Source organism: Centropristis striata, chromosome 7, assembly GCF_030273125.1.
Source record: "Centropristis striata isolate RG_2023a ecotype Rhode Island chromosome 7, C.striata_1.0, whole genome shotgun sequence".
Lineage (NCBI taxonomy): Eukaryota > Metazoa > Chordata > Actinopteri > Perciformes > Serranidae > Centropristis > Centropristis striata.
The window spans coordinates 597,621-623,939 of NC_081523.1; the positions used below are offsets into that span (position 1 = coordinate 597,621).

The following is a 26,319-nucleotide window of genomic DNA, read 5'->3' on the forward strand; positions in this document are numbered from 1 at the left end:
AAAACATCAACATCATTGTTAAAACATTTCTTACAAAAGTTGCAAACCCCCCCCCCCCCCATCCAGGTGGCATCCCCACAATATGTTTTTTCTTTGTGAGTGAGGACTTTCTGTCCTCCGGGGACCTCAGTCAGAAACATTGTGCTGTGAGAACGTCCCCAGAAGTCGTGACTGGCCGTCAGGTTTGTTCTGATCAGCTGATCAGCTGATGGTTTGTTCTGCAGCTTCCTGATTGGTTCTCAGTTCTTCAGTTCCATCGTCTCCTGTGAATATATTTACCCGTCTGTCTCCAGCTCTAATAACGTCTCCTCGGTCCTTCCAGGACCTGTCCCGCTGGAGTCCCAGCAGCTGTCAGGACTGTGAGTGTCGGGACGCCCAGGTGACCTGTTACCTGCGCTCCTGCCCTACCTGCCCCCCGGGGACCCTGCTGCTGCCCCAGGAGGCTCGCTGCTGCCCCCAGTGTGGCCCAGGTACCTACACAGGCTGGCCGTGTGTGTGTGTGTGTGTGTGTGTGTGTGTGTGTGTCTGTGTGTGTGTGTGTGTGTGTGTGTTAACAGAATCCACCACATAATTTACAAGGAGACTGTCAAAATACACACAGAAGAACCCTTATTCTCCTTTACAGTAATTAATAAAATATGCAATCCATAAGATCAGTGTATACCAGGGGTCTCAAACTGGCGGCCCGTGGGCCAATTGTGGCCCTCGTGATGATATTTTGTGGCCCCCACCTTGATATGAAAGTTTAATGTGAGTTTTATATGAATGGCACTTTACCCTGTTGTGTGTGGAAGGTCCCTTTAATTACTTTCTTGGTAATTCTGTGTATTTTTTGGTCATTTTGTGTCTTTTTAAGTAATTTAGTTTTTTTCAGTCATTTTGTGTCTTTTTGTTTGTCATTTTGTGTCTTTTTTTGGTCACTTTGTGTCTTTTTTGGGTCATTTTGTGTCTTTTTTTGGTCATTTTGTGTCTTTTTTTGGTCATTTTGTCTTTTTCTTTGGTCATTTTGTGTCGTTTTCTTTGGTCATTTTGTGTCTTTTTTTTGGTCATTTTGTGTCTTCTTTTTGGTCATTTTGTGTCTTTTTTTTGGTCACTTTGGTTTTTTTTTGGTCACTTTGTATCTTTTTTTTGTCCTTTTGTGTCTTTTCTTTGGTCACTTTGTGTCTTTTTTTGGTCATTTTATGTCTTTTTGTTGGTCATTTTGTGTCTTCTTGTTGGTCATTTTGTGTCTTTTTTTGGTCATTTTGTGTCTTTTTTTTTTGTTATTTTGTGTCTTTTTTGGTCATTTTGTGTCTTTTTTTTGTTATTTTGTGTCTTTTTTGGTCATTTTGTGTCTTTTTTGGTCATTATGTGTCTTTTTTTTGGTCATTTTGTGTCTTTTTTGGTCATTTTGTGTCTTTTTTGGTCATTTTGTGTCTTTTTGTTGGTCATTTTGAGTCTTTTTTTGGTCATTTTACGTGTTTTTTTGGTCATTTTGTATGTTTTTTTGGTCATTTTACGTCTTTTACTGTCATGGTTTAGCAGTTTTTCACCCTAAAATCTACAGACATTTCTTAGAGTGTAGCAGCCCTGAACGGGGTCTCAGCTGTGTTCTGGTCTTTATTTAGCTCTTGTTCATATTTACCTGAGGTTCTTCATCAGGTGGGCTGAGGGGGGGGAGGGGCTGGTGGAGATCTGCTTCCAGTCTTGTTGCCTGTTTGATGGCCTGTTTTCTTTGTATTTTTCAAACAAAGTCGGCTTCATTTGAAGTGGAGATATTTCCGGAGCAGTTTTGAAAGTGCAGAATGGAACAATAGTTAAAAAAAGTTATTTAGTGAACAGAGAGCTGCTCCTCTGCTCCCTGGAGTCTCAGAGTTACAGGAGATAAAACATGACTTTCACTTTGTTGGCCCATTCCCCCGACACAATATATATATATATATATATATATATATATATATATATATATATATATATATATATATATATATATATATATATATATATACGCCTATTTAACAATTAATGAGTGCAAAAAACAGCTTTTAGTATGATAGAGTGGAACTATAATGCTGAACCTCAGTCCTGTTAGAATGCCATTTATACATTAAGCGTTTTTAAAACAATTACAAGAACTTTTTCCTGTTTCTGAAACGCTCTTTGATGCGTCTATAAGACTCACAGACAGAAACAAGATCATCAGATACTATTCTAGATACTACACTGTAAAAAATGTCTGTAGGTTTTAGGGTGAAAAACTGCTCAACCAGAACAGTAAAAGACGTAAAATGATAAATGAGTTAATTCAGTTTCAGTAACAATGAAACACTACACAATGACTAAAAAAAAAGGAAAAAGGAACAAAGAAACCAGAAATATTCACACTGAAGAAGCTGAAATCAGAGAATTTGGACTTATTGTCTTTAAAAAACTGATCAAACCAATTATTAGATTAGTAAAATAATTGATGATTAACTTAATAATTGTTTATTGTTCCGTTAATAGAATAATTGTTGCAGCTCTACTAATCATCCTCACTGCTACTTTACACTAAATCTTCCTGTTATGAACTCGTTATAAAGCTTCCGTCCGTGTTATAAACTACCTGTGTGTGAGGTGGATTCCCAGGAGGAGGCGGAGCTAAACCAGCTGGACATGAAATAAATGGGAAACAAAGCCACGAAACAAACTGGTGATATCATTAATAACCAATGTTGTTTTGTTAATCTGTTGAATTAAAGATGAAACTTGCAGTGTTTGTGCTGAGACCATCAGAGGAGCAGCAGCAGCAGGAGATTCACTTTATCAGCTGCTTCATTAGTATCAGAGTGAGAATAAACAGAGTTTTACCTCTCACACACTTTAATGGGCTTAATGCTCCAAACAGCAGAAAGTAAAGAGAGCAAGAAGAGAGTCGAGGGAGTGAATGTTAACAGCCTCGTCCAATCAGAGCTCATTAAACTATTATCATCTCTAACAGTCCGTTTATAGAAACCTCTCCCAACTGTCATTATTCATTCATGCAGCCAAACTTAATTATAAGTCGTCATAAATCTTAACAACGTGGCTGTTAGGCTGTTTATCCATATGAGACATTAAGCTTAGGTCTGTTTCCAGTCAATCACACAGATGGATCACTTTATTTCTTTATTTTTGATCTTCAGGGAGGTGAAGCAGCGGCTGTGATGTCACTCTGAGGTTTACAGCAGGAATCATTTATTGTCTTTGAGAGCTTCTTCATTATCTCCATTAGTGTTTCCTGTTGAGACTCGTCTCAGAGGAGCAGACACTGAGATCTTTGTCTTTGTGTTGGCTGGTGGAGCCTGAGGACAGAAACACCAGACGGATGGAGAAATCTCTCTTTTACTGCAGTCTGATGGTTTAGGTTGACTGGGACTCTCCCACTCATGTCTGAGGCTCTTCTCTCTGGAGTTTACATGATTCTTTATTCAAGAAATACAACAGAGGAAATCCTCTCAGAGTCAAAGAACCTGACTCTGGATAGAACCGAACAGAGGAAAGTCGCTCCAAGGAGGAAAAACACTGAATCTATCTACACTAATGAACTAAATAGATAATCCTAATCTAAGATAAGGGGAACTAACATTACTATCAAGGGGGAAAAATAATTACATAAAACTCCTGCAAACAAAAAGTGCTCCAAAAGGGAAGAACAAAACCTGATAGGAAAAATAAAAGATTCTACTAAAACACTGGATCAGGACTAAAGGGCTAAAAATAATAAAGACACAAAAAGACACAAAATGACTAAAAAAAGACACAAAATGACCGAAAAAGACACAAAATGACTAAAAAAAGACACAAAACGACCAAAAAAAGAAACAAAAGAAACAAAATGACAGAAAAAAGACACAAAATGACCAAAAAAAGACACAATGGTAGAAACCACCATATAAACCACCATATAAACCACCATAGAAACCACCATAGAAACCACCATAGCAACCACCATAGAAACCACCATATAAACCACCATAGAAACCACCATAGAAACCACCACATAAATCACCATAGAAACCACCATAGAAACCACATATACCACCATAGAAACCACCATAGAAACCACCACATAAATCACCATAGAAACCACCATAGAAACCACCATAGAAACCACATATACCACCATAGAAACCACCATAGAAACCACCATAGAAACCACCACATAAATCACCATAGAAACCACCATAGAAACCACATATACCACCATAGAAACCACCATATAAACCACCATATAAACCACCATATAAACCACCATAGAAACCACCACATAAACCACCATAGAAACCACCATAGAAACCACCATAGAACCCCCCTTGTAACCACCATAGAAACCACCATATAAACCACCATAGAAACCACCATAGAAACCACCACATAAATCACCATAGAAACCACCATAGAAACCACATATACCACCATAGAAACCACCATATAAACCACCATATAAACCACCATAGAAACCACATAAACCACCATAGAAACCACCATAGAAACCACCATAGAAACCACCACATAAATCACCATAGAAACCACCATAGAAACCACCATAGAAACCACATAAACCACCATAGAAACCACCATAGAAACCACATAAACCACCATAGAAACCACCATAGAAACCACCATAGAAACCACCATAGAAACCACCACATAAATCACCATAGAAACCACCATAGAAACCACATATACCACCATAGAAACCACCATATAAACCACCATATAAACCACCATAGAAACCACCATATAAACCACCATAGAAACCACCATAGAAACCACATAAACCACCATAGAAACCACCATAGAAACCACATAAACCACCATAGAAACCACCATAGAAACCACCATGGAAACCACCATAGAAACCACCACATAAACCACCATAGAAACCACCATATAAACCACCATAGAAACCACATAAACCACCATAGAAACCACCATAGAAACCACATAAACCACCATAGAAACCACCATAGAAACCACCATAGAAACCACCATAGAAACCACCACATAAACCACCATAGAAACCACCATAGAAACCACCATATAAACCACCATAGTAACCACCATAGAAACCACCATATAAACCACCATAGAAACCACATAAACCTCCATAGAAACCACCATAGAAACCATATAAACCACCATATAAACCACCATATAAACCACCATATAAACCACCATATAAACCACCATAGAAACCATAGAAACCACCATAGAAACCACCACATAAATCACCATAGAAACCACCATATAAACCACATATACCACCATAGAAACCACCATATAAACCACCATAGAAACCACCATAGAAACCACATATACCACCATAGAAACCACCATAGAAACCACCACATAAATCACCATAGAAACCACCATAGAAACCACCATAGAAACCACCACATAAATCACCATAGAAACCACCATAGAAACCACCATAGAAACCACATATACCACCATAGAAACCACCATATAAACCACCATATAAACCACCATATAAACCACATAAACCACCATAGAAACCACCATATAAACCACCATATAAACCACCATAGAAACCACCATAGAAACCACATAAACCACCATAGAAACCACCATAGAAACCACCATAGAAACCAATGAGAGAGTTAAAGTGGAGCTGAGGGTCAGGCTGTCTGTCCACCGTCTCTCTTCTATTCATCATAGAGTTGATTTATCTGGTGGAACTTTAGAAAGACGCCCAAACTCCTCAAAGATTAAAGAACCTTTATACTTTTTAATCTTTACCCTTTCTCCCTGAGGCCTGTGGGAAAAACACCTGGAAGCTTTTATATTAATCTTTTTCTATTTTATATCTTTCTGTGGGTTCAGAACTCATTTCACTGCATTCTCTCTGTTCACTGCTTCTCTTTCTGTCTGAGTCTGTTGATAATAAACTCTGTTCATGTTCACGCCTCACTGTTCATCACTTCTACAGCCTTTTACATTTATTTTCTCTTTTCAGAACACAAACATATAGAAGTCATATGGAAACCTTCTGTCACGGTGAATAAAACACAAACAGTGGTTCACCACAGCGTGATTAACCCGTTCAGACCAATATTCTTTGTCCTTCTGTCATCTCAGTCAAAATTAAACCTTCCATACTGGAAATGTTATTTATTATTTATTATGTTTCCAGAGGTTCACACAACCTCACCTTTATGACCTGATTATTATTTTCATTTTGGCTGACTGGATCAACATTTTCAACACAAAAAAACCACACAAAAAATACAAAAAACACATAAAAACACACAACGAAATGACAAAGAACACCGATAAAAACACAGAAATTACAAAAAAACAGTCAACACAAAAGTTGCATTAAAAATGCTGAATGCATTCTGCAAAATTATAAAAATCTCTGCAAAAAAGTAAAATCATGTTACTTTACTTGGTCGCGGTTTTTATTTTACCTTTGACATGAAAAACACATAAAAACAAACACTAAATGACAAAAAACACACATAAAAACACACATAAAACACACATAAGAACACACATAAAAAACACACAAAAACAAACAAAAATTGACAAAAAAAAACACATAAAAACCTACAAAAAACAAATAAAAAATGGCAAAATAACACATAAAAACACACATAAAACACACACAACAAACACACAAAAAACACAAAAATTGACAAAAATCACACCAAAAAACATATATAAACAAGACAAAATATTGCATAAAAAATGCTCAATGCAAACTGCAACATTTGAAAAACCTGCAAACCTCCACCTGGTCAAGGTGTTTTTTACCTTTGGTGAAAAAGAGTTGATGCATTAAATGTGACATGGAAAACACAAAAACACAAAAAAACACACAAAAACAAACAATAAATGACAAATAAAACACATAAAAAAACACAAAAAAACCACACAAAAACAAACAATAATTGACAAAAAAAACACATAAAAAACGCAAAAAAACACACAAAAACAAATAAAAAATGACAAAAACACACATAAAAACACACAAAAATTCACAAAAAAAACATTAAAGACAAAATATTGCATTAATAATTCTGAATGCAAACTGCAACATTTTAAAAACCTGCAGAAACTCACCTGGTGGAGGTGTTTTTTACCTTTGGTGAAAAAGAGTTAATGCATTAAATGTGAAATGGAAAACACAAAAACATACAAAAACACACAAAAACAAACAATAAATGACAAAAAACACATAAAAAACACATAAAAAACACAAAAAAACACACAAAAACAAATAAAAAATGACAAAAACACACATAAAAACCCACATAAAACACACACAAAAAACACACACAAAAAACACACAAAAAACGACAAAAATCACACACAAAAACATACAAAAACACACAAAAACAAACAATAAATTACAAAAAACATAAAAAACATAAAAAACACAAAAAACACACAAAAACAAGCAATAAATGACAAAAAACACATAAAAAACACAAAAAAACACAAAAAACAAATAAAAAATGACAAAATATTGCATTAATAATTCTGAATGCAAACTGCAACATTTTAAAAAGCTGCAGAAACTCACCTGGTGGAGGTGTTTTCTACCTGTGGTGAAACAGAGTGGAGGCACTAGGTTAATATTGGCTGGTGTGCTGCTGTGTGTTTCCATATTAAAGGTGTCATTGTGTGTCTGTGTGTGTTCAGACTCTCATTATCGTGTGAATAATTTAAACATGTTTGTGTGATTTTACATTAAAGTGCACTTGAGCCTGTCAGCAGCTCACTGCGTTCATGTAACGTGTGTGTGTGTAGTAATGGCTTTAATAGGCCATAATGCATCATAATGCAGCATAATGCACCATGATGCATGTATGAATGCCCTAACAACATGATTTAAACATGATTCACCCACTTTACAGTTACATCCTGATGATAAAACACGTGTTTCTCTCATTTCTCTGCATGAACTCGTCCGTCTGAATCACATTCACACTAAGAGTTTTAGTTTGCAGATAAAAATAGTCCAAAGAAAAGACATTTTGTCTCTTTCACACTGAAAAAACTGAACTCTAAGTCAGATTAAATATATTATATGAAGGGGATATCTGCTTATTAATGTCTGATCAGATAGTTCTTCTTAGTCAGCAGTTTTTATTTTAGACTGTTTGACTTGTTTTCAGTGTTTTGGTCCTTAATGATCTAAATCAGATATTACAGCTTGTTACTGAGATTTTATCACCTATACTGAGTAAATACATGCTGGAAACTAGAATATCAACAGTTACAAAGCTGCTTCACCAACACTTACAGCTATATTTAGTCTTTTTTTTACTCATTTTGTGTATTTTTTGGTCTTTTTTTGTCATTTTGTGTCTTTTTTAGTCATTTTGTGTCTTGTTTTAGTCCTTTTGTGTCTTTTTTAGTCTTTTTTAGTCATTTTGTGTCTTTTTTTTGTCCTTTTATGTCATTTTGTGTCTTGTTTTAGTCTTTTTGTGTCTTTTGTATCTGTGTGAAGAAAAGTTGACTAGTTTTTAGTGACTTTGCTGGTTTCTATAAATATAATGCCTATCATATCATTATGTCAAGATGATGGCTCTAGCATTTACTGATTATTAATTCAACAATATTTCTCAACATATTGAGAAAATAGGTCACGTGTATTTCATTAGAATCAATAAAAAGTCACTAGTTATCAGTTAGAATACACTAATTCTAAGGTATTTGTGCTTCATTGAGATTAGATATTTTTACTGGTTTTGGAAAGTCTTGACAAGACACATTTTATTCTTCCATTGGCAGATAATTTTGATATTTTTAAGCAAAAATACACCTGATTTTAGTACTTTTTTCCTTTATTTTGTGCGGCGGCTGTTTGCAGCCTTTTCTCCTCCAACAGGACCGTAAATCTTCCTTTGAGCCGATTCATCACAGCTGTCTGCAGGGTCAAAGGTCAGCAGCTCTCCTCTCATTGGCCGGTTCACAGCCCAGGAGCCGTGCTGCGTTCAGGTCCCGTGCTGCGTTCAGGTCCCCTGGGAAAGCCTGGAATTATGACCCGTCTACTTCCACATATAGTTCTATTTCTGCCAGAGTTTGACCCAAATGTGTTCTAATATCTACAGTCATGGAAAGAATTACCACAAAGTGATAAAAATAGACACAAATTGACCAAAAATAGATGTAAAAATGATCCAAAAGACACAAAATGACAAAAAATAAATGCTAAAATTACCAAAAAAGACACAAAATGACAAAAAAGACACAAAATTATGAAAAATAGATTTAAAAATGACAAAAAAAGACACAAAATTATAAAAATAGACACAAATTGACCAAAAATAGATGCAAAAATGACCAAAAAAGACACAAAACAACCAAAAATAGATGTTAAAATTATCAAAAAGACACACAATGACAAAAAATAGATGTAAAATGAACAAATAAGAGACAAAATGACAAAAAGACACAAAAAGACAAGAAATAGATGCAAAAATGACCGAAATAGATGTAAAAATTGACCAAAAAAGACACAAAATGAGTAAAAATAGATGTAAAAATGAACAGAAAAGACACAAAATGACCAAAAAATACAAAAAAAGACACAAAATGACCAAAATTTGGTCAAAGTATAAGGTAGCAGAAAATGGAAACCCCAAATTTGTTCATTTTGTGGTGTAATAGTTATTTCCATGTCTGAGGAGATGAAGTCACGTTTTAGAGTCTGAAAAGGTTCAAATCTTCTACTTTTAGGATGCAGGTGAAACATTATTCCAGAGGAGAAATGTTAATTGAACTCACTTTAAGATGATGTTTTAACAAAACTGAGTATTTAGTTTGACTGCAGAATACAATCATTCCTCCTTAAAGGCTCAAACTAATATATTTAATGCTAAAACACAGAAATCATCTTGGTGATGGAGAGTCTCTGAGTCTGACTCCAGCAGCTCTTCTGGTTATAAATCATCAGATTTGACTCTCAAAGCGCCTCAGATAATATGCAAATATGTATTTCTCCAATAAAACCCTGGACTAACATTTGCACACTGTTACTGAGTTAAATGAGATGTGATTGAATAGAGACTCATTTAAATGTTTCTAATTGAATGTTTCTGCAGCGTTTCTCTGCAGATGGAACTTTAGTTTCATTTGTTTGTTTTAGCTTCTTATTAGCAAACTTTCTCTGTTCTTCATTCTTGTTCAATACAAGTAAGTACTATTATGAGGTACTTGTACTTTATGTGAGTATTTCCATTTTCTGCCAATCTAATACACGTTCAGATGGAAATTCTCTACTTTTTACTCCATAAATTTTCAGATTACTAAAAACGAAAAAAAACACACAAGTTGTGATATATAATTATGGTTAAACTAGAATATGTCGGCAGTAAATAAAGAGATTTAAACGGACGCCATCTTTACCGTGACAACACACACACACACACACACACACACACACACACACACTCGACACGCGATCTGACCATCTAAAGGGGGGCCGGTCTGACCGTCTAAAGGGGGGCAAGGCAATCGATGGCGACAATGGGCATCGAAAATTATTATTGTTTGTTTTTGTGTTTTTTTTCTCCCTGGAGGGTGAGTGGCGGCGCCCCTCCAGCAGATGGCGCTCTGGGCGACCACCTATGTGGTACAGTTAACTCATTTCATCCTTCAACAGTATTTCATCAGTTTTAATCAACAAAGTTTGTCCGGACTGAATGGGTTTGATCCTCTTTGAGCCTTTATTGTCTCAGATAGAGTAGAGTTTTGGCAGCAGGCTGTTGGCTGAATCACTGGATGCTACAGAGGCTTTTTAGAGGAATCAGGCTGTGAAATCACCTCCATCAGCAGCCAAACGCTGCTAGAAGCTGCTAGAATAGTGTCTGGCCAGGTCGCTGCGTTGGCTTCTGCTCCGAGCCGCCTGGCGTCTAGCCAGACGCTACTGGAGGTCAAACTGCTGCTAACAGGCAAACTGGCAGCTTTGATATGGTTCTAATGGACAAAATACTGACACCAAATGACAAAAAAAAGACACGAAATGAAAAAAAAAGACACAAAATGACAAAAAAAAGACACGAAATGGCAAAAAAAGACACAAAATGGCAAAAAAAAGACACAAATTGACAAAAAAAGACACGAAATGGCAAAAAAAAGACACAAAACATGACAAAAAATACAGTCATAGAAAAATTATAAGACCACCTTGTTTTCTTCAGTTTCTTGTTCATTTTAATGTCTGGTTCAACTAAAGGTTCATTTGTTTGGACAAATATAATGATAACAACAAAAATATCTGATAAGAGTTTAATTTCAGAGCTGATATCTAGATATTTAACATGGTTTTATTGGTTATTATCATGACTAGATGAGTTGTACCAGGCATTAAAATGAACAATAAATTGAATTATATATTTCTAATAATAATAATAATAATAATAATAATAATAATAATAATGTCACATCTGCAGCTTCACACGGGGGGAAAAACCATGTTTCTGTTGAGTTAATGTTCCTGGATCACTTCATACTAATCACAGCTGGAGTTTTTAATTTTGTGCTTGAAAGATTCTGGCTCACGCTGCTCATGAGGAAATGAAACGAGAGAGAGAGAGAGAGAGAGAGAGTGTGTGTGTGTGTGTGTGTGTGTGTGTGTGTGTGTGTGTGTGTTCCTGGTGTAAACAAAGCGTGTGATCGCCTCAAATTGTGCTGTAAATGTGTCTAAATGTGTTTATCCTCCAGAGAGAGAATCACTCCTCAGCTGTCAAAGTGAACTAGAAATGATCTTGTAACTGTTCAGGTGGAGAAAAAAGCTCAGAAAGATGAGAAAAGACCAGAAAATAAACAAGAGACGGTCCATTAACTCCAGCTGGAGCTGAACACAGAGAGAAACACCTGACTGATAATCCAACAGTGACACTAAGTTACCCAAACAAGAGATGTAAATATTCAAAAAAGGCACAAAATGACCAAAAAAGAAGTAAAATGACAAAAAAACTAAACCAAAAAGACACAAAATGATTTTTAAAAACAGTAAATTTACCAAAAAAAGGCACAAAATGACCAAAAATGCACATACAAAGACCAAAAAAATATCTAAAATGACCAAAACAAGGCATATAATTACCAAAAAAAAAGAAAAAAATGACAGAGAAAACACATAAAATGACCAAAAGTGACACAAAGTTAACCCGAAAACAAGAAATGATCTCGTAACTATGCAGGTGGAGTTTTCTATTCAGATATGTTTCATTTGTTTCCACTGAATCATGAAGGAAAAAAACGCTAAGTTACCCAAACAAGAGACGTAAATATCCAAAAAAAGGCACAAAATGACCAAAAAAGAAGTAAAATGACAAAAAACTAAACCAAAAATGCACATAGAAAGACCAAAAAAATATCTAAAATGACCAAAACAAGGCATATAATTACCAAAAAAGAGACAAAAATGACAGAGAAAACACATAAAAAGTTAACCCAAAAAATACGTAAATATAAAAGAAGGCACAAAATAACTAAAAAAAGACATAAAATGACAAAAAACCAAGATATTATCTTGTAACTGTTCAGGTGGAGTTTTGTCTTCAGATATGTTTCATTTGTTTCCACTGAATCACGAAGGAAAATAAGCTCAGAAAGATGAGAAAAGACCAGAAAATATACAAGAAGCGGTCCATTAACTGCACACAGAGAGAAACTCTATCAGACAATATAAACCAGGAGAGAAGATCTCCATCTAACACTTGTCTGACTTCAGTCAGAAGGAGGGATGATGGATGAAAAGAGGTCAGAGAGGAGAAGAAGTGTCAGATGAGGAGAAAATGAATCTGAGAAGGAGAGAAACTAGACGAAGAGACTCTTAGAGCAGAAAGTTCTTATTGGACATTAAGGTTCAAGTCTCAGCTCCATCTTTCTCATCTGATCTTCTCTTTTTAACACTTTAACCACCGTAAAATAACCAAAAGTATCACAAAGTTACCCAAAATAAGAGACGTAAATATAAAAAAAGGCACAAAATGACCTAAAAAAGACATAAAATGACCAAAGGTGACATTAAGTTACCCAAAAAGAGACGTAAATATCCAGAAAAGGCAAAATGATCAAAAAAGAAGTAAAATGACAAAAACCTAAACCAAAAAGACACAAAATGATTTACAAAATAAGTAAATTTACCAAAAAAGGCACAAAATGATTAATACATTTACCAAAAAAAGGCACAAAAGTACCAAAATGAAATGAAACCAAAAATGGCAGAGAAAAAAAAACTAAAATGTGTAAAATGACCAAAATAAGGCACATAATTACCCAAAAAAGAGACAAAATGACAGAGAAAAGACATAAAATGACCAAAAAAAGATGTAAAATGACCAAAAGTGACACAAAGTTACCTCAAAAAGACGTAAATATAAAAAAGACATAAAATGACAACAAAAAAACCCTCTAGTCTTTTCTCCAAGTCTTCTTTTCCTTTTCCTTTCTCCTCCTCCATCTCGTCTCTTCTGCATTTGTCACATTAATCAGAATTAATCAATCCTCCGTCACGTTTCCTACTTTATTCAGTCAAAGCGTTCTCAATGAATGGAGCAATCACACAGCAATCATTGGAGATTGTCTGACAAGTTTCTCTCCGTCCAGATCCACCACAGACATGTTATTATTATTATTATTATTATTATTATTATTATTATTATTCTGTCTGTTCAGACGCTGGCGGGGTTTTTGTGTTGGAGACTTTATGAAACGATATTTAAGGGTTTGACGGATTGCTTCACTCTGCTTGAGAAGATTGAGATTTATTTTCCCTTCCAGCTTGTTTCAAACATTAATTTAAAGCATTAAAGATTCATCAGCTGTTCTCCAGACTAGAGGACAGTTAACGCTGTTTCACAGCTCTTCTCACTGGAAACATCAATAAAAACAGATGGAATAATGTTCTGGGTCACCAGAGACCACACTGATGGAAGGAATGGAAACGTTTTAGAGTTTTTACCCTCAGTGTTGTCATGAAGAAATAGAGATAGAAACAGAACTAGAAAATGTCCTCTGGGTAAATAGTGAAAGGGAAACGGGGCTACTGCCGTAGAGTGACAGCAGCCAGAGGTGGACAGGCTGGAATTTCTGGCCTCAAACAGAAAGCATTTTTGGCAAAACCATAATACCTATCATTGATCCGACTTCACTTTGAGCATCCTGAGTTCTTCCTGAACGTCTACATATGGTTTTTTTTAAGAAAAATGAAAAAATAGCTTTGTTAGAGCGATCTGAAAAACTGTTAAAAATGCTTTTCTACAGAAAGCTTCCTGCATTTTTAATATGGGAGCCAATGAGGCTGTTGGTGCGTGTTGGTGGCGCATCTTACGTCGAAAAAAAATCGTATTCTGTAGAGAAAAGTAATAGCACACCGATCCCGATCAAACCGCACGTTTTGATATATAATTTGTCCTGCAACTCTTCAAGTTGTAGGACTAGTAGCGGGACGAAATTGCGTCCGGAAGAGGAAGAAGAAGAAATCCACAGTATAACAGTAGTGCTCGGGGCCTAATAACTGACTCTTTCTTTGGTACATACATTGATTGTAAACTGTACAAATATGGTGCAGATAATGTTCAGTCTGATGAACTTTTGTTACGTAAACATCCACTCTGAAAAGTGACTCTGCATTCTGTTTTTATTGAGGTTTTATAGATGCAGGATCTTCATCTGTAATCTGTCTGTTGTAATGTTTAAAAGCAGCTGATGTTGGTGAAGTGTTGAAGCTGCTTTCTCCAGAGTGGCCAGGAGGTCCTTAAACGCCTCAGAAACTCTCCACAGGGAAACATTTACACATTTTACACATTTTACAGAGAGAAACTTCTCCACCACTAACACACCGACTGGGGAACCAAATGTTCTGGATGGAGTTTGTTAAAAATGTAATTTAGTGTGTGTGTGTGTGTGTGTGTGTGTGTGTGAGTTAAATCCTCCTCCGGCTGCAGAGTCAAATCTGATCGATGGAATTAGCATAAAATGAAATGTGAGAATGTGTCTGAGAGAGAGACTTCAAGTCTCCAAGAGTCCTGATGCATAAAACTTAATGTCAGTCAGTCAGTCAGTCAGTCAGTCAGTCAGTCAGGAACAGAGAATCTGTTCTTCAGATTCAAGATGCAAACATATTGTATTGGATTTCACAAATGAAATGAATGAAATGTGTGTTTCCAGTCCCGTGCCATGCAGACTGCCTGTCCTGTTCGGGGACTCCGGACCACTGTGAGAGCTGCAGGGACCAGAAGTCTGTCCTCCACCAGGGACGCTGTCTGTCCGTCTGTCCTGCTGGTTACTATGCCGACGGACGAGTGTGTTCAGGTAAGACCCTCTTCTAAATATGTATACACACTATAGTGCTCAAGAGTTTGGGCTCACCCAGAAAATGTCTGTGTTGTTTCTAGGGCTGAACCATTATGGCCAGAATGGTAATCAGGATTATTTTGCTCAATATTGTAATCATGATTATTAATCACGATTATTCATCATGTTAGGGAAAACATCTGTATTTTTATTGCACTACTTTTAAACAAACAACAGCAACAGTTTTTAGTGTCTGCTCTTCCTAACGAGCCGCTCGTTAAGAAGAGCAAGAACAAGTCTCCAAAAGTCTCCAGTAACACCAGAAAAAAGACTTCTTAACGAGCCGCGGGGGCCGGAGGCTCTTCTTAACGAGCCTCCGGCCCCCGCGGCTCGTTAAGAAGAGCCTCCGGCCCCCGCGGCTCGTTAAGAAGAGCCTCCGGCCCCCGCGGCTTGTTAAGAAGAGCCTCCGGTCCCCGTGGCTCGCTAAGAAGAGTAAGAACGAGTCTCCAAAAGTCTCCAATAACACCAGAAAAAGTCGCTGGATTTGTCTCCAGTCACTTTAAAAACAATAGTTGCTAAGGGGGTCTGAAAAGTCCAAATATAGTTCAAGTTGCCAACACTGCTTCACCGGCTTTTACAAATGTCTGGTGTTGTTGTGGCGTCCAGTACTACGTCACATCCTGCTTAGCGTTCTATTCAAGCAGCAACCAGGCTGTTTCCAGGGGAGAAACACGGCCCCGCCCCCTGGTGGTTGGTGGACTACTGGTGTAGAAAGTGTTGATCAGATCTGCAGGAGAGACGCATTTTAAAATGGAAATATCACCGACCATCAGGTTAATTTAATCGTGGCGGCCAAAATCATGATCACGGTTAAAATGTGATTAATTGTGCAGCCCTCGTTGTTTCCCTTCAAAACAGAACTGTTTTTTTCATGAAATGAGTTACAACATGAATTAAAATCATAGTAAAGACATTAAGAAGGGCAGAAATATTATCTAGTTTACGTCATTCAGCCTGTTTAGACGTCAGGATGCACCAATATTCACATACAGTCGGAGGAAATGGAACATTAGTGCTACATGAGGAAAACTCTGAGGTTTTAGCCTTATCGTTATCAGCATAAAGCAGCCTGAGAGGGGTCAGAGGTCACATCACTGCTTTTAAAACCACCATGAAACACCAACAAATCATCTATAGATTCCTTAGATCTTCTAGTTTCACATGATACCAGTTTTCCCATTATATTCCTTAAATTGAGCCTGATACGGCCTCGGAAAAAATACTGTGTGAACGCTCAGCGGTTCAGTTTTCTGAAACCTGCAACATCTCTAAAAATCCTAATGTGGTTAAAACATCACTTTAAAACACGGAGCAGCAGATTACATTTTCTCCCTGTTGAGATGAACTTTATTACACAGAGGAACGCTTTGTTTCTTGAATATATTGTGATGAAACTCTCCGAGATGTTTCTCTGTGGCAGCCAGACGCTGAGATCTAATCTACTCACAGACATAAACACAACATCTACATAAACAGAATGATAAAGCAGCACATATAGGAAGGACAGAAAACACTTCAAGTGTTGTTTAATGAGAAACCTCAAGATTACAGAATAAAAAAACAACCAAATCCTCCTTTAAACACCCAGAGAGAGAGAGAGAGAGAGAGAGATGATAAAAGACATTTAGAGATGGACAGACTGGAGGAGAAGAGATGAAAAGATGAACGAGGAGAAGGAGAAGATGTTATCATCTCTACCAGTTCAGCCTGCAGCTTTATTCTAAATGTAGAAGTCAGACAGTGGGAACGACTGAGAGCTTCAACTGACTCTGCATCCAACTCACTCATGTTAAAAACATGAAAATATAACATAAACATTAAGCAGAATTCTGATTTAATAATGAAGTCACCTGAAATAATCCACAAAATAGATCTTTTTTTTTGTCATTTTGTGTCTTTTTTAGTCATTTTGTGTCTTTTTTGGTCATTTTGTGTCTTTTTGTGTCTTTTTGTGCCTTTTTTTAGTCATTTTGTGTCTTTTTTAGTCATTTTGTGTCTTTTTTTAGTCATTTTGTGTCGGAGGCTCTTCTTAACGAGCCGCGGGGGCCGGAGGCTCGTTAAGAAGAGCCTCCGGCCCCCGCGGCTCGTTAAGAAGTCTTTTTTCTGGTGTGATTGGAGACTTTTTTCTGGTGTGATTGGAGACTTTTTTCTGGTGTTACTGGAGACTTTTTTCTGGTGTTACTGGAGACTTTTTTCTGGTGTGATTGGATACTTTTTCTGGTGTTACTGGAGACTTTTTTCTGGTGTTACTGGAGACTTTTTTCTGGTGTGATTGGATACTTTTTCTGGTGTTACTGGAGACTTTTTTCTGGTGTGATTAGATACTTTTTCTGGTGTTACTGGAGACTTTTGGAGACTTGTTCTTGCTCTTCTTAACGAGCAGACACTAAAAACTGTTGCTATTGTTTGTTTAAAAGTAGTGCAATAAAAATACAGATGTTTTCCCTAACATGATGAATAATCGTGATCAATAATCATGATTTCAAAGTTCTGGAAAAGTCCCATGATGCATTGCGACACTCCCACATGTATTCTGATCCATTTCATTGGCCAAGAGACCGAAAATAGGTGGAAAAAACTACAAATACTACAAAACCACGTATCCTCTTTCTGCTTTAATGGTAGAATAACACAACAGAACCCAACAGGTTTTAATGGTAGAATAACACAACAGAACCCAACAGGTTTTAATGGTAGAATAACACAACAGAACCCAACAGGTTTTAATGGTAGAATAACACAACAGAACCCAACAGGTTTTAATGGTAGAATAACACAACAGAACCCAACAGGTTTTAATGGTAGAATAACACAACAGAACCCAACAGGTTTTAATGGTAGAATAACACAACAGAACCCAACAGGTTTTAATGGTAGACATGAGGTGATGTTTTCCCGCCTTTAATGGGTTAAAGTGTGACATCATCCCTGTAACATGAAGGAGCTCAGACAGGAAGAGGACTTTTATTCTGAAGTGACTAACCGTCTCTCTCTCTATCTGGTCCCCAGCCTGCCAGCCTTCCTGTCTCACCTGTTCCAGCAGGTGGGACTGCCTGTCTTGTGGCCCCCAGCGGCCCCTGCTGAGCGCTGATAGCGGCGAGTGTCTGGCCTCGTGTCCTCGCCGTTCCTACCGCCATGACACCACACACTGTCACAGTGAGTACGCCGTTCCTACCGCCATGACACCACACACTGTCACAGTGAGTACGCCGTTCCTATCGCCATGATATCGCCAACTATCGCCAACTAGTCAACTAGTCAACTAGTCAACTAGTCTACTAGTCTACTAGTCTACTAGTCGACTGGTCTACTGGTCTACTGGTCAACTGGTCCACTGGTCAACTGGTCAACTAGTCAACTAGTCAACTAGTCAACTAGTCTACTAGTCAACTGGTCAACTAATCAACCAGTGAACGAGTCAACTAGTCTACTAGTCAACTAGTCAACCAGTCAACTAGTCAACCAGTGAACGAGCCAACTGGTCTACTAGTCTACTAGTCTACTAGTCTACTAGTCAACTGGTCTACTAGTCTACTAGTCTACTAGTCAACTGGTCTACTGGTCAACTAGTATACTAGTCAACTGGTCTACAAGTCTACTAGTCTACTGGTCAACTTGTATGCTCGTCAACTAGTATACTAGTCAACTAGTCTGCTGGTCAACTAGTATACTGGTCAACTAGTATACTAGTCAACTAGTCAACCAGTCAACCAGTCTAGTAGTCAACTAGTCAACTAGTCAACTAGTCAACCAGTCAACCGGTCTACTAGTCTACTAGTCAACTAGTCTACTGGTCAACTGGTCAACTAGTATACTAGTCAACTAGTCAACTAGTCTACTAGTCAACTAGTCAACTAGTCAGCTAGACAACTAGTCAATTAGTCAACTAGTCAACCAGGCAACCAGGCAACCAGTCAACCAGTCAACCAGTCAATTAGTCAACTAGTCAACCAGGCAACCAGTCAACCAGTCTACTAGTCAACTAGTCAACTAGTGTACTGGTCAACTAGTCAACCAGTCAACTAGTCACCTGAGTGTTTCCATTCCGTGGTAGATTTGATAAATGATGGCTCGGATTGAAGATGATGAAGATGATGAAGATGATGAAGTGAATTCAGACGACTCCTGTCAGTTAAACAGCTTCATTTCAGTCACGTCATCTGAACTTACAGACTCATTAATTGGATCATGATTTTTTTAGTTGTTGTAAGGTCAATAAGTGGATCTTATGAAGATATAAAGGTTTTAATGTTTATTCTAACATATGTTTTACATTATGTCATCAATAGTCACATATTGGAGAGTATTTGCAAATTTGAATACATTATCTATGGATTTTTTAGTAAGTAAACAGGCCAATAAGTGAGTAAGTTAGTAAGTAAAGCAAAGACGTCCATCATGGCACCAAGCAGACTTTCCTTCCTTTATCTCTCCTGCTGTCTTTTCTCTTTATTATTTCTACGCTTCATGTCTCTGAAGGTTTTATTCCCTCTGCTCATATTATCTAATAACAGCAACAACAGAAACAACAGGCTCTGGCTTCAGAACCAGAGAAGTAATGTGTTCCAGTCGGCTGGTTTCTGATCTTGGCAGCAGGCAGAAAGTTCATCCAGTCTGGAGCAAACAAGCAGTTAATCAGCAGGAGAAACTCTCTGAACTGGACTGGTTCTGATTATTATTATTATTAGTAATAGTAGTGGACTGGTGCAGGAGAACTGTGAGTGGATGTTCTGACTGAAGAACTGAAGGAGGAGAGTCTGTTTGTCTCCAGGGTCTAGTATTAGTGTCCTCTTTTATAGCAGACTACTGAACTATTGCTGTATATCGACTCATTTCTAGTTTGGGAAAGTTCTGCTGTCTCTTTTAAGTGGCTACAGAGACTAGAACAACCCTGTATATATGTGTATGTGTGTGTATATATATATATATATATATATATATATATATATATATATATATATATATATATATATATATATATATATATATATATATATATGTATATTCTTTTTAATGTCTGCCAATATTTGTCCCTCTCCTTCCCACCGCTGCACACAAAGTCTGTCAAAAGAACACGATGAAAACCAATTAGTGCTTAGAAAATTAATTTTGGAATTGGAAACCAAATGGACCTAAGTAAGCAAGTAAGCCAGTAACTAAGTAAGCCAGTAACTAAGTAAGCCAGTATCTAAGTAAGCTAGTAACTAAGTAACTAAGTAAGCAAGTAAGTAAGTAAGTAAGTAAGTAAGTAACAAAGTAAGCCAATAACCAAGTAAGCCGGCAACTGACTATGCAAGTAAGTAAGCAAGTAAGCCAGTAAGTAAGTAAGAAAGTAAGTAAGTAAGTAAGTAAGTAAGCAAGCAAGCAAGCAAGCAAGCCAGAGACTAAGTAAGCAAGTAAATAACTTAGTATGCAAGCAAGTAAGCCAGCAACTGACTATGCAAGTAAGTAAGTAAGTAAGCAAGTAAGCCAGTAACTAAGTAAGCTATTAAGTAAGTAAGTAAGTAAGTAAGTAAGTAAGTAAGTAAGTAAGTAAGTAAGTAAGCAAGCAAGCAAGCAAGCCAGAGACTAAGTAAGCAAGTAAATAACTTAGTATGCAAGCAAGTAAGCCAGCAACTGACTATGCAAGTAAGTAAGTAAGTAAGCAAGTAAGCCAGTAACTAAGTAAGCTATTAAGTAAGTAAGTAAGTAAGTAAGTAAGTAAGTAAGTAAGTAAGTAAGTAAGCAAGCAAGCAAGCAAGCCAGAGACTAAGTAAGCAAGTAAATAACTTAGTATGCAAGCAAGTAAGCCAGCAACTGACTATGCAAGTAAGTAAGTAAGTAAGCAAGTAAGCCAGTAACTAAGTAAGCTATTAAGTAAGTAAGTAAGTAAGTAAGTAAGTAAGTAAGCAAGTAAGCCAGTAACTAAGTAAGCTATTAAGTAAGTAAGTAAGTAAGTAAGTAAGTAAGTAAGTAAGTAAGTAAGTAAGCAAGCAAGCAAGCAAGCCAGAGACTAAGTAAGCAAGTAAATAACTTAGTATGCAAGCAAGTAAGCCAGCAACTGACTATGCAAGTAAGTAAGTAAGTAAGCAAGTAAGCCAGTAACTAAGTAAGCTATTAAGTAAGTAAGTAAGTAAGTAAGTAAGCAAGCAAGCAAGCAAGCCAGAGACTAAGTAAGCAAGTAAGTAAATAACTTAGTATGCAAGCAAGTAAGCCAGTAACTGACTATGCAAGTAAGCAAGTAAGCCAGTAAGTAAGTAAGTAAGTAAGTACACCAGTAACTATTGCTGTATATCGACTCATTTCTCGTTTGGAAAAGTAGTTTCTGCTTCTCTTTTAGTGGCTACAGAGACGAGAACAACCCCATATATATATAATTATATTATATAATATTTATTTTTTCATGTCTGCCAATATTTGTCCCTCTCCTTCCCACCGCTGCACACAACGTCTGTCAAAAGAACACGATGAAAACCAATTAGTGCTTAGAAAATTAATTTGGAATTGGAAACCAAATGGACTCTTAAATCCCAGAGTCTTAATTTGGCTTTTGACTTCTGTGTTTTATTGCCGTTTCACTCAACTGAAGCTGAGAGTGTTTTAATATAATCTAGTGCTGCGTTAAAGCTGCTCTCTCTGCCTCCTGTCAATCATTTAACACCCGCAGGACAGAAACAGGAAGTCTCTGCCAGATAATAATAATTCCTTTTTTAAAAAACAAACAAAAGGCTGTGTTGTCAAACCCAGCTCTTATTTTGTCGGGGTGTCTTGGGTCCCTGTCACAGCGAGCTGTCACAGCTCAGCTCAGTCTGAAGCACAACTTCATATTTTAAAGAAACAACTCTGCAGATCACACTGCTGTCAGTGCAGATAAACTCCCACCTGTTGCTCTCTAAAGCTGCATAGAGGGACATGAGAACTTCTCCTGACACTGCAGAAAAGGTGTTTAAAAACCAGATAAAACTGAAAATCTGAGGGAAATCATCTTGCTGCATGGGCAGATCATTTACCTTGACAAGATTTCTTAAATTAAGATTATTAAATCTAGAAATAAGATAAGTAAGTAAGTAAGTAAGTAAGTAAGTAAGTAAGTAATTAAGTAAGTAAATAAGTAAGCCAGTAATTAAGTAAGTTAGTATGCAAGTAAGTAAGTAAGCCAGTAACTAAGTAAGCAAGTAAGTAAGTAAGTATGCAAGTAAGTAAGTAAGTAAGTAAGGAAGTATGCAAGTAAGTAAGTAAGTAAGCAAGTATGCAAGTAAATAAGTAAGTAAGTAAGTATGCAAGTATGCAAGTATGCAAGTAAGTAAGTAAGCCAGTAACTAAGTAAGTAAGCAAGTATGCAAGTAAGTAAATAAGTAAGTATGCAAGTATGCAAGTATGCAAGTAAGTAAGTAAGTAAGTAAGCCAGTAACTAAGTAAGCAAGTAAGTAAGTAAGTATGCAAGTAAGTAAGTAAGTAAGTAAGGAAGTATGCAAGTAAGTAAGTAAGTAAGTAAGTAAGTAAGAAAGTAAGTAAGTAAGCAAGTAAGTAAGTAAGTAAGTAAGTATGCAAGTAAGTAAGTAAGTAAGTAAGTAAGTAAGTAAGTAAGTAAGTAAGCAAGTAAGTAAGTAAGTATGCAAGTAAGTAAGTAAGTAAGTAAGTAAGCAAGTAAGTAAGTAAGTAAGTAAGTAAGTAAGTAAGTAAGTAAGCAAGTAAATAAGTAAGTAAGTAAGTAAGTAAGTCAGTTAGTCAGTAAGCCAGTAACTTAGTAAATGATTCTTTGTAAGAATTCTTTAAATAAGTAAAAAAAAAAATATCTCTGCACTGGAAAAACCAATGAGGTCTTAAAATAAATCCAAATATACTTATTTTGAGCACTTGTGATGTGAAAAGGCCGACTGTAACCAGAAATACTTGAAACGAGCACGTTTTGGTGGTAGAAAATACTTATGAAATAACATTTAAACTTCATGCAACTAAAACTCTCAACTGGAGCCAATATTTGAGGTAAAATGCCAATGCCACAATGCCAATTATTATGCCAAGTATTTAAACAATAATATAATTAAATAAGCACATAAAGCTATGGTCAGTAGGTAAATTATACTCAGAACAATATAATCAAGATACTATTGGTAGATAGAAGAAGAAAATACTTGGTGAGCTTCATGTTTTTTACAGTGTAGAAGAGGTTTAAAGAGGACAGAAAGAAAGAAAGAAAGAAAGAAAGAAAGGGAGGATGAGGGAGAGAGAATAAGGCCTTCCATAATTATTAACAAGCTGACTTTGAATACATGAAGCAGCTTCAGTCATGAGCCAGAGGCTTAAACTAAACCCCCAGGAGGTCTCTGGCTCTGGGTGGTCCTGGTCCTCTGCCAGGAACACCAGGACTCTAATAACTGCTGTCAGCTCCTCTCACTCCTCCTCCTCCTCCTCCTCTTCTTCTTCTTCTTCTTCTTCTTCTTTTCCACCATAAACAAGCGCTGGAACAGGAGTTCACTCAGACTGAGTCCAGCTAACAGCTAACAGCTAACAGCCTAGAAGCACCAAGCTAGCTTTAGATTCCTCATCAGTTTTAATTTTGTTGTGAATTCTTGTTTTCAAATTCAGTTTTAAGTTTTAATCAGTTTTTAGAGTGAGTTTGCTAGTTTTAGTTTAGTTTTTTTAATAGTTTAATTGTTTTGTAATGGGCTGTGTGTTTGGTGCCAGATTTAAAAAAGTTAACAATATTTTTTTTTTCCATTATTTCCTTTTCCATTTCTCAGCCCCAATGTTATTGGTTATTAACTCTTTCAGTTCCTGGTGTTTATAATGTTGTTGTTGTTGTGTAAACATCCCAGTCTCAGTAAACAGGTTCACCATGTGTTCCTGTTCACTAACCAGCAGATATTAAATACATTTATTATCAACCAGAAGGGTTATTCACTGTTTCCCTTCAGGTATTCTGATGGATTTACAGTGTCGCTGCAAAAAACTGTGATTAGTAATCTGATGGTTGAACTCAAGACTTTGACTTTCACACAGTGAAAACACAACATCCAAAGTTTACAGAGTGTCGTTGGCGACACTTTTACCATAATAACTAAACGTTAAATTCAAATGTTTTCTGAGAGCTGAGAAGTTTCTCTTTCCAGCCAACATGGAGTCATTACGGTCATTTAACCCATAAAGCAGGAACACACACTCAGCATGGAGAAACAGAAACTCTGGATGATGTATGAAAAAAGTTGACAAAGACGAAAACGAAGGACATTTTCATTATAACTTTAGTTAGTTTTAGATAGTTTTGGAACCACAAAATACAGTTTCAGTTAGTTATCAGTTGTTGTTTTTTTAAAAACTCTCGTTTTTATTTTTATTTCAGTTAACAGAAATGGTTTTTCAATCCTAGTTTTAGTTATTTTATTAGTTTTGGTTAACTATAATAACCTTGGTGAGCACCAACTGGTTTCCAGCCGGAGCCACTGGGAGCCACTGGGAGCTCCTTCTCTCTGAGGAGGAACTCCTGGAGGAGAAACCAGACGGAGCTTCTCTGGTTCCAGCCAGTCGGAGGTTAAAACAGTCTGTTCTGCTGAGACACTCTGTGGGGTTGTGTTGTGAAATAAATCCATAATGGATGGATTCAGGATGAATGTATGACACACAGCAGCTGTCAGGATCTTCGTTTGCTATTTTTACAATCTCCTCACTGTTCCCCTTGTACTTCTCTGCAATATATATATAAAAATATATATATAATCTATAAGTCCTGCAGCTCTGAGGAATCAGCTCAATGCAGGATAGAAGTGGAAGAATAACACAGTTAGAATGACAGAAGTCATGTTCTAAAGCAGTAGTTCTCAACCTTTTTGAGTCGCGACCCCCAATTTAACATGCATGTTGTCCGAGACCCCAGAACAGAATCTCACATGCACAGTTCAGATCACCCAAAAAAGAAACAAAATGACCAGAAAAAGGAAACAAAATGACCAAAAAAGACACAAAATTATCAAAAAAAGACACAAAATGGCCAAAAAAAGACACAAAATGACTAAAAAAAGACACAAAATGACTTAAAAAGACACAAAATGACTTAAAAGACACAAAATGACTTTAAAAAGCCACAAAATGACCAAAAAAGATACAAAATGACCAAAAAAGGAAACAAAATGACCAAAAATTACACAGAATGACTTAAAAAGACACAAAATGACTTAAAAAGACACAAAATGACGAAAAAGACACAAAATGACCAAAAAAAGAAACAAAATGACCAAGAAAGACACAAAATGACCAAGAAAGACTCAAAATGACTTGGTTGAAAAATGAAAATGAAAAATGATTTGGCGATCCCCAGAAATCATCTCGCGACCCCAATTGGGGTCCCGACCCCAAGGTTGAGAATAGCTGTTCTAAGGGAACATGATGTAACCTGCAGTATGACCTGTTCAAAGACCGTGGTAAAGTTCAAACTCAGACAGTAATGTCTGTTTTTATCATTTCTTTCTACAATAAACAGTGTTTGTGTGAGAGAAAGGGGTTGAGAGGGTTAAATGAAGCGTCTGTTGACTAGTTAGCTGAGACTCAGTGTTGTGAGGATAAAAACCATCTATAATGGATGTTTTCAGGATGAATGTGTGACACAGCAGCTGTCAGAGCTTCAACCTGCCGTTACTACAGCCACCAGAATGAAATATGAACAGGATTCATGTATTCATGTGGGCTGGATGGTGGATTAATGCAGGAGAGAGATCTGCTGCTGCTGCTGCTGCTGCTGCTGCTGGAAGAGGAGGAGGAATAAATACATGGAGCGGATACTACAATACACAGACAGCTGATGGATGGAGGGAGGGATGGATGGATGGATGGATGGTTGGATGGATGGAGGGAGGGATGGATGGATGGAGGGATGGATGGATGGATGGATGGATGGATGGAGGGATGGATGGATGGATGGATGATGGATGGATGGATGGATGGATGGGTGGATGGATGGGTGGATGGGTGGATGAAGGATGGATAGTGATGGATGGATGGATG

General features: G+C 36.9%; 2 protein-coding genes across 2 annotated transcripts in view; both read left to right on the forward strand.

Annotated features, from left to right (window-relative positions):
- LOC131974318 (extracellular matrix organizing protein FRAS1-like) overlaps window positions 1-3,306 on the forward strand; it is a 33,409-nt gene extending 30,103 nt beyond the window's left edge. Inside the window, exons 8-9 of the mRNA XM_059336576.1 lie at window positions 323-470; window positions 3,233-3,306. Coding sequence (XP_059192559.1) covers window positions 323-470; window positions 3,233-3,306 — 222 coding nt within the window. The remainder of the gene's footprint in view (window positions 1-322; window positions 471-3,232) is intronic.
- An 11,604-nt stretch (window positions 3,307-14,910) lies between these two features.
- Window positions 14,911-26,319, forward strand: part of fras1 (Fraser extracellular matrix complex subunit 1) — a 233,783-nt gene continuing 222,374 nt past the window's right edge. The window contains exons 1-2 of the mRNA XM_059337817.1: window positions 14,911-15,300; window positions 18,352-18,498. Of these exons, the coding sequence (XP_059193800.1) occupies window positions 15,138-15,300; window positions 18,352-18,498 (310 nt within the window). The 5' untranslated portion in view covers window positions 14,911-15,137. The remainder of the gene's footprint in view (window positions 15,301-18,351; window positions 18,499-26,319) is intronic.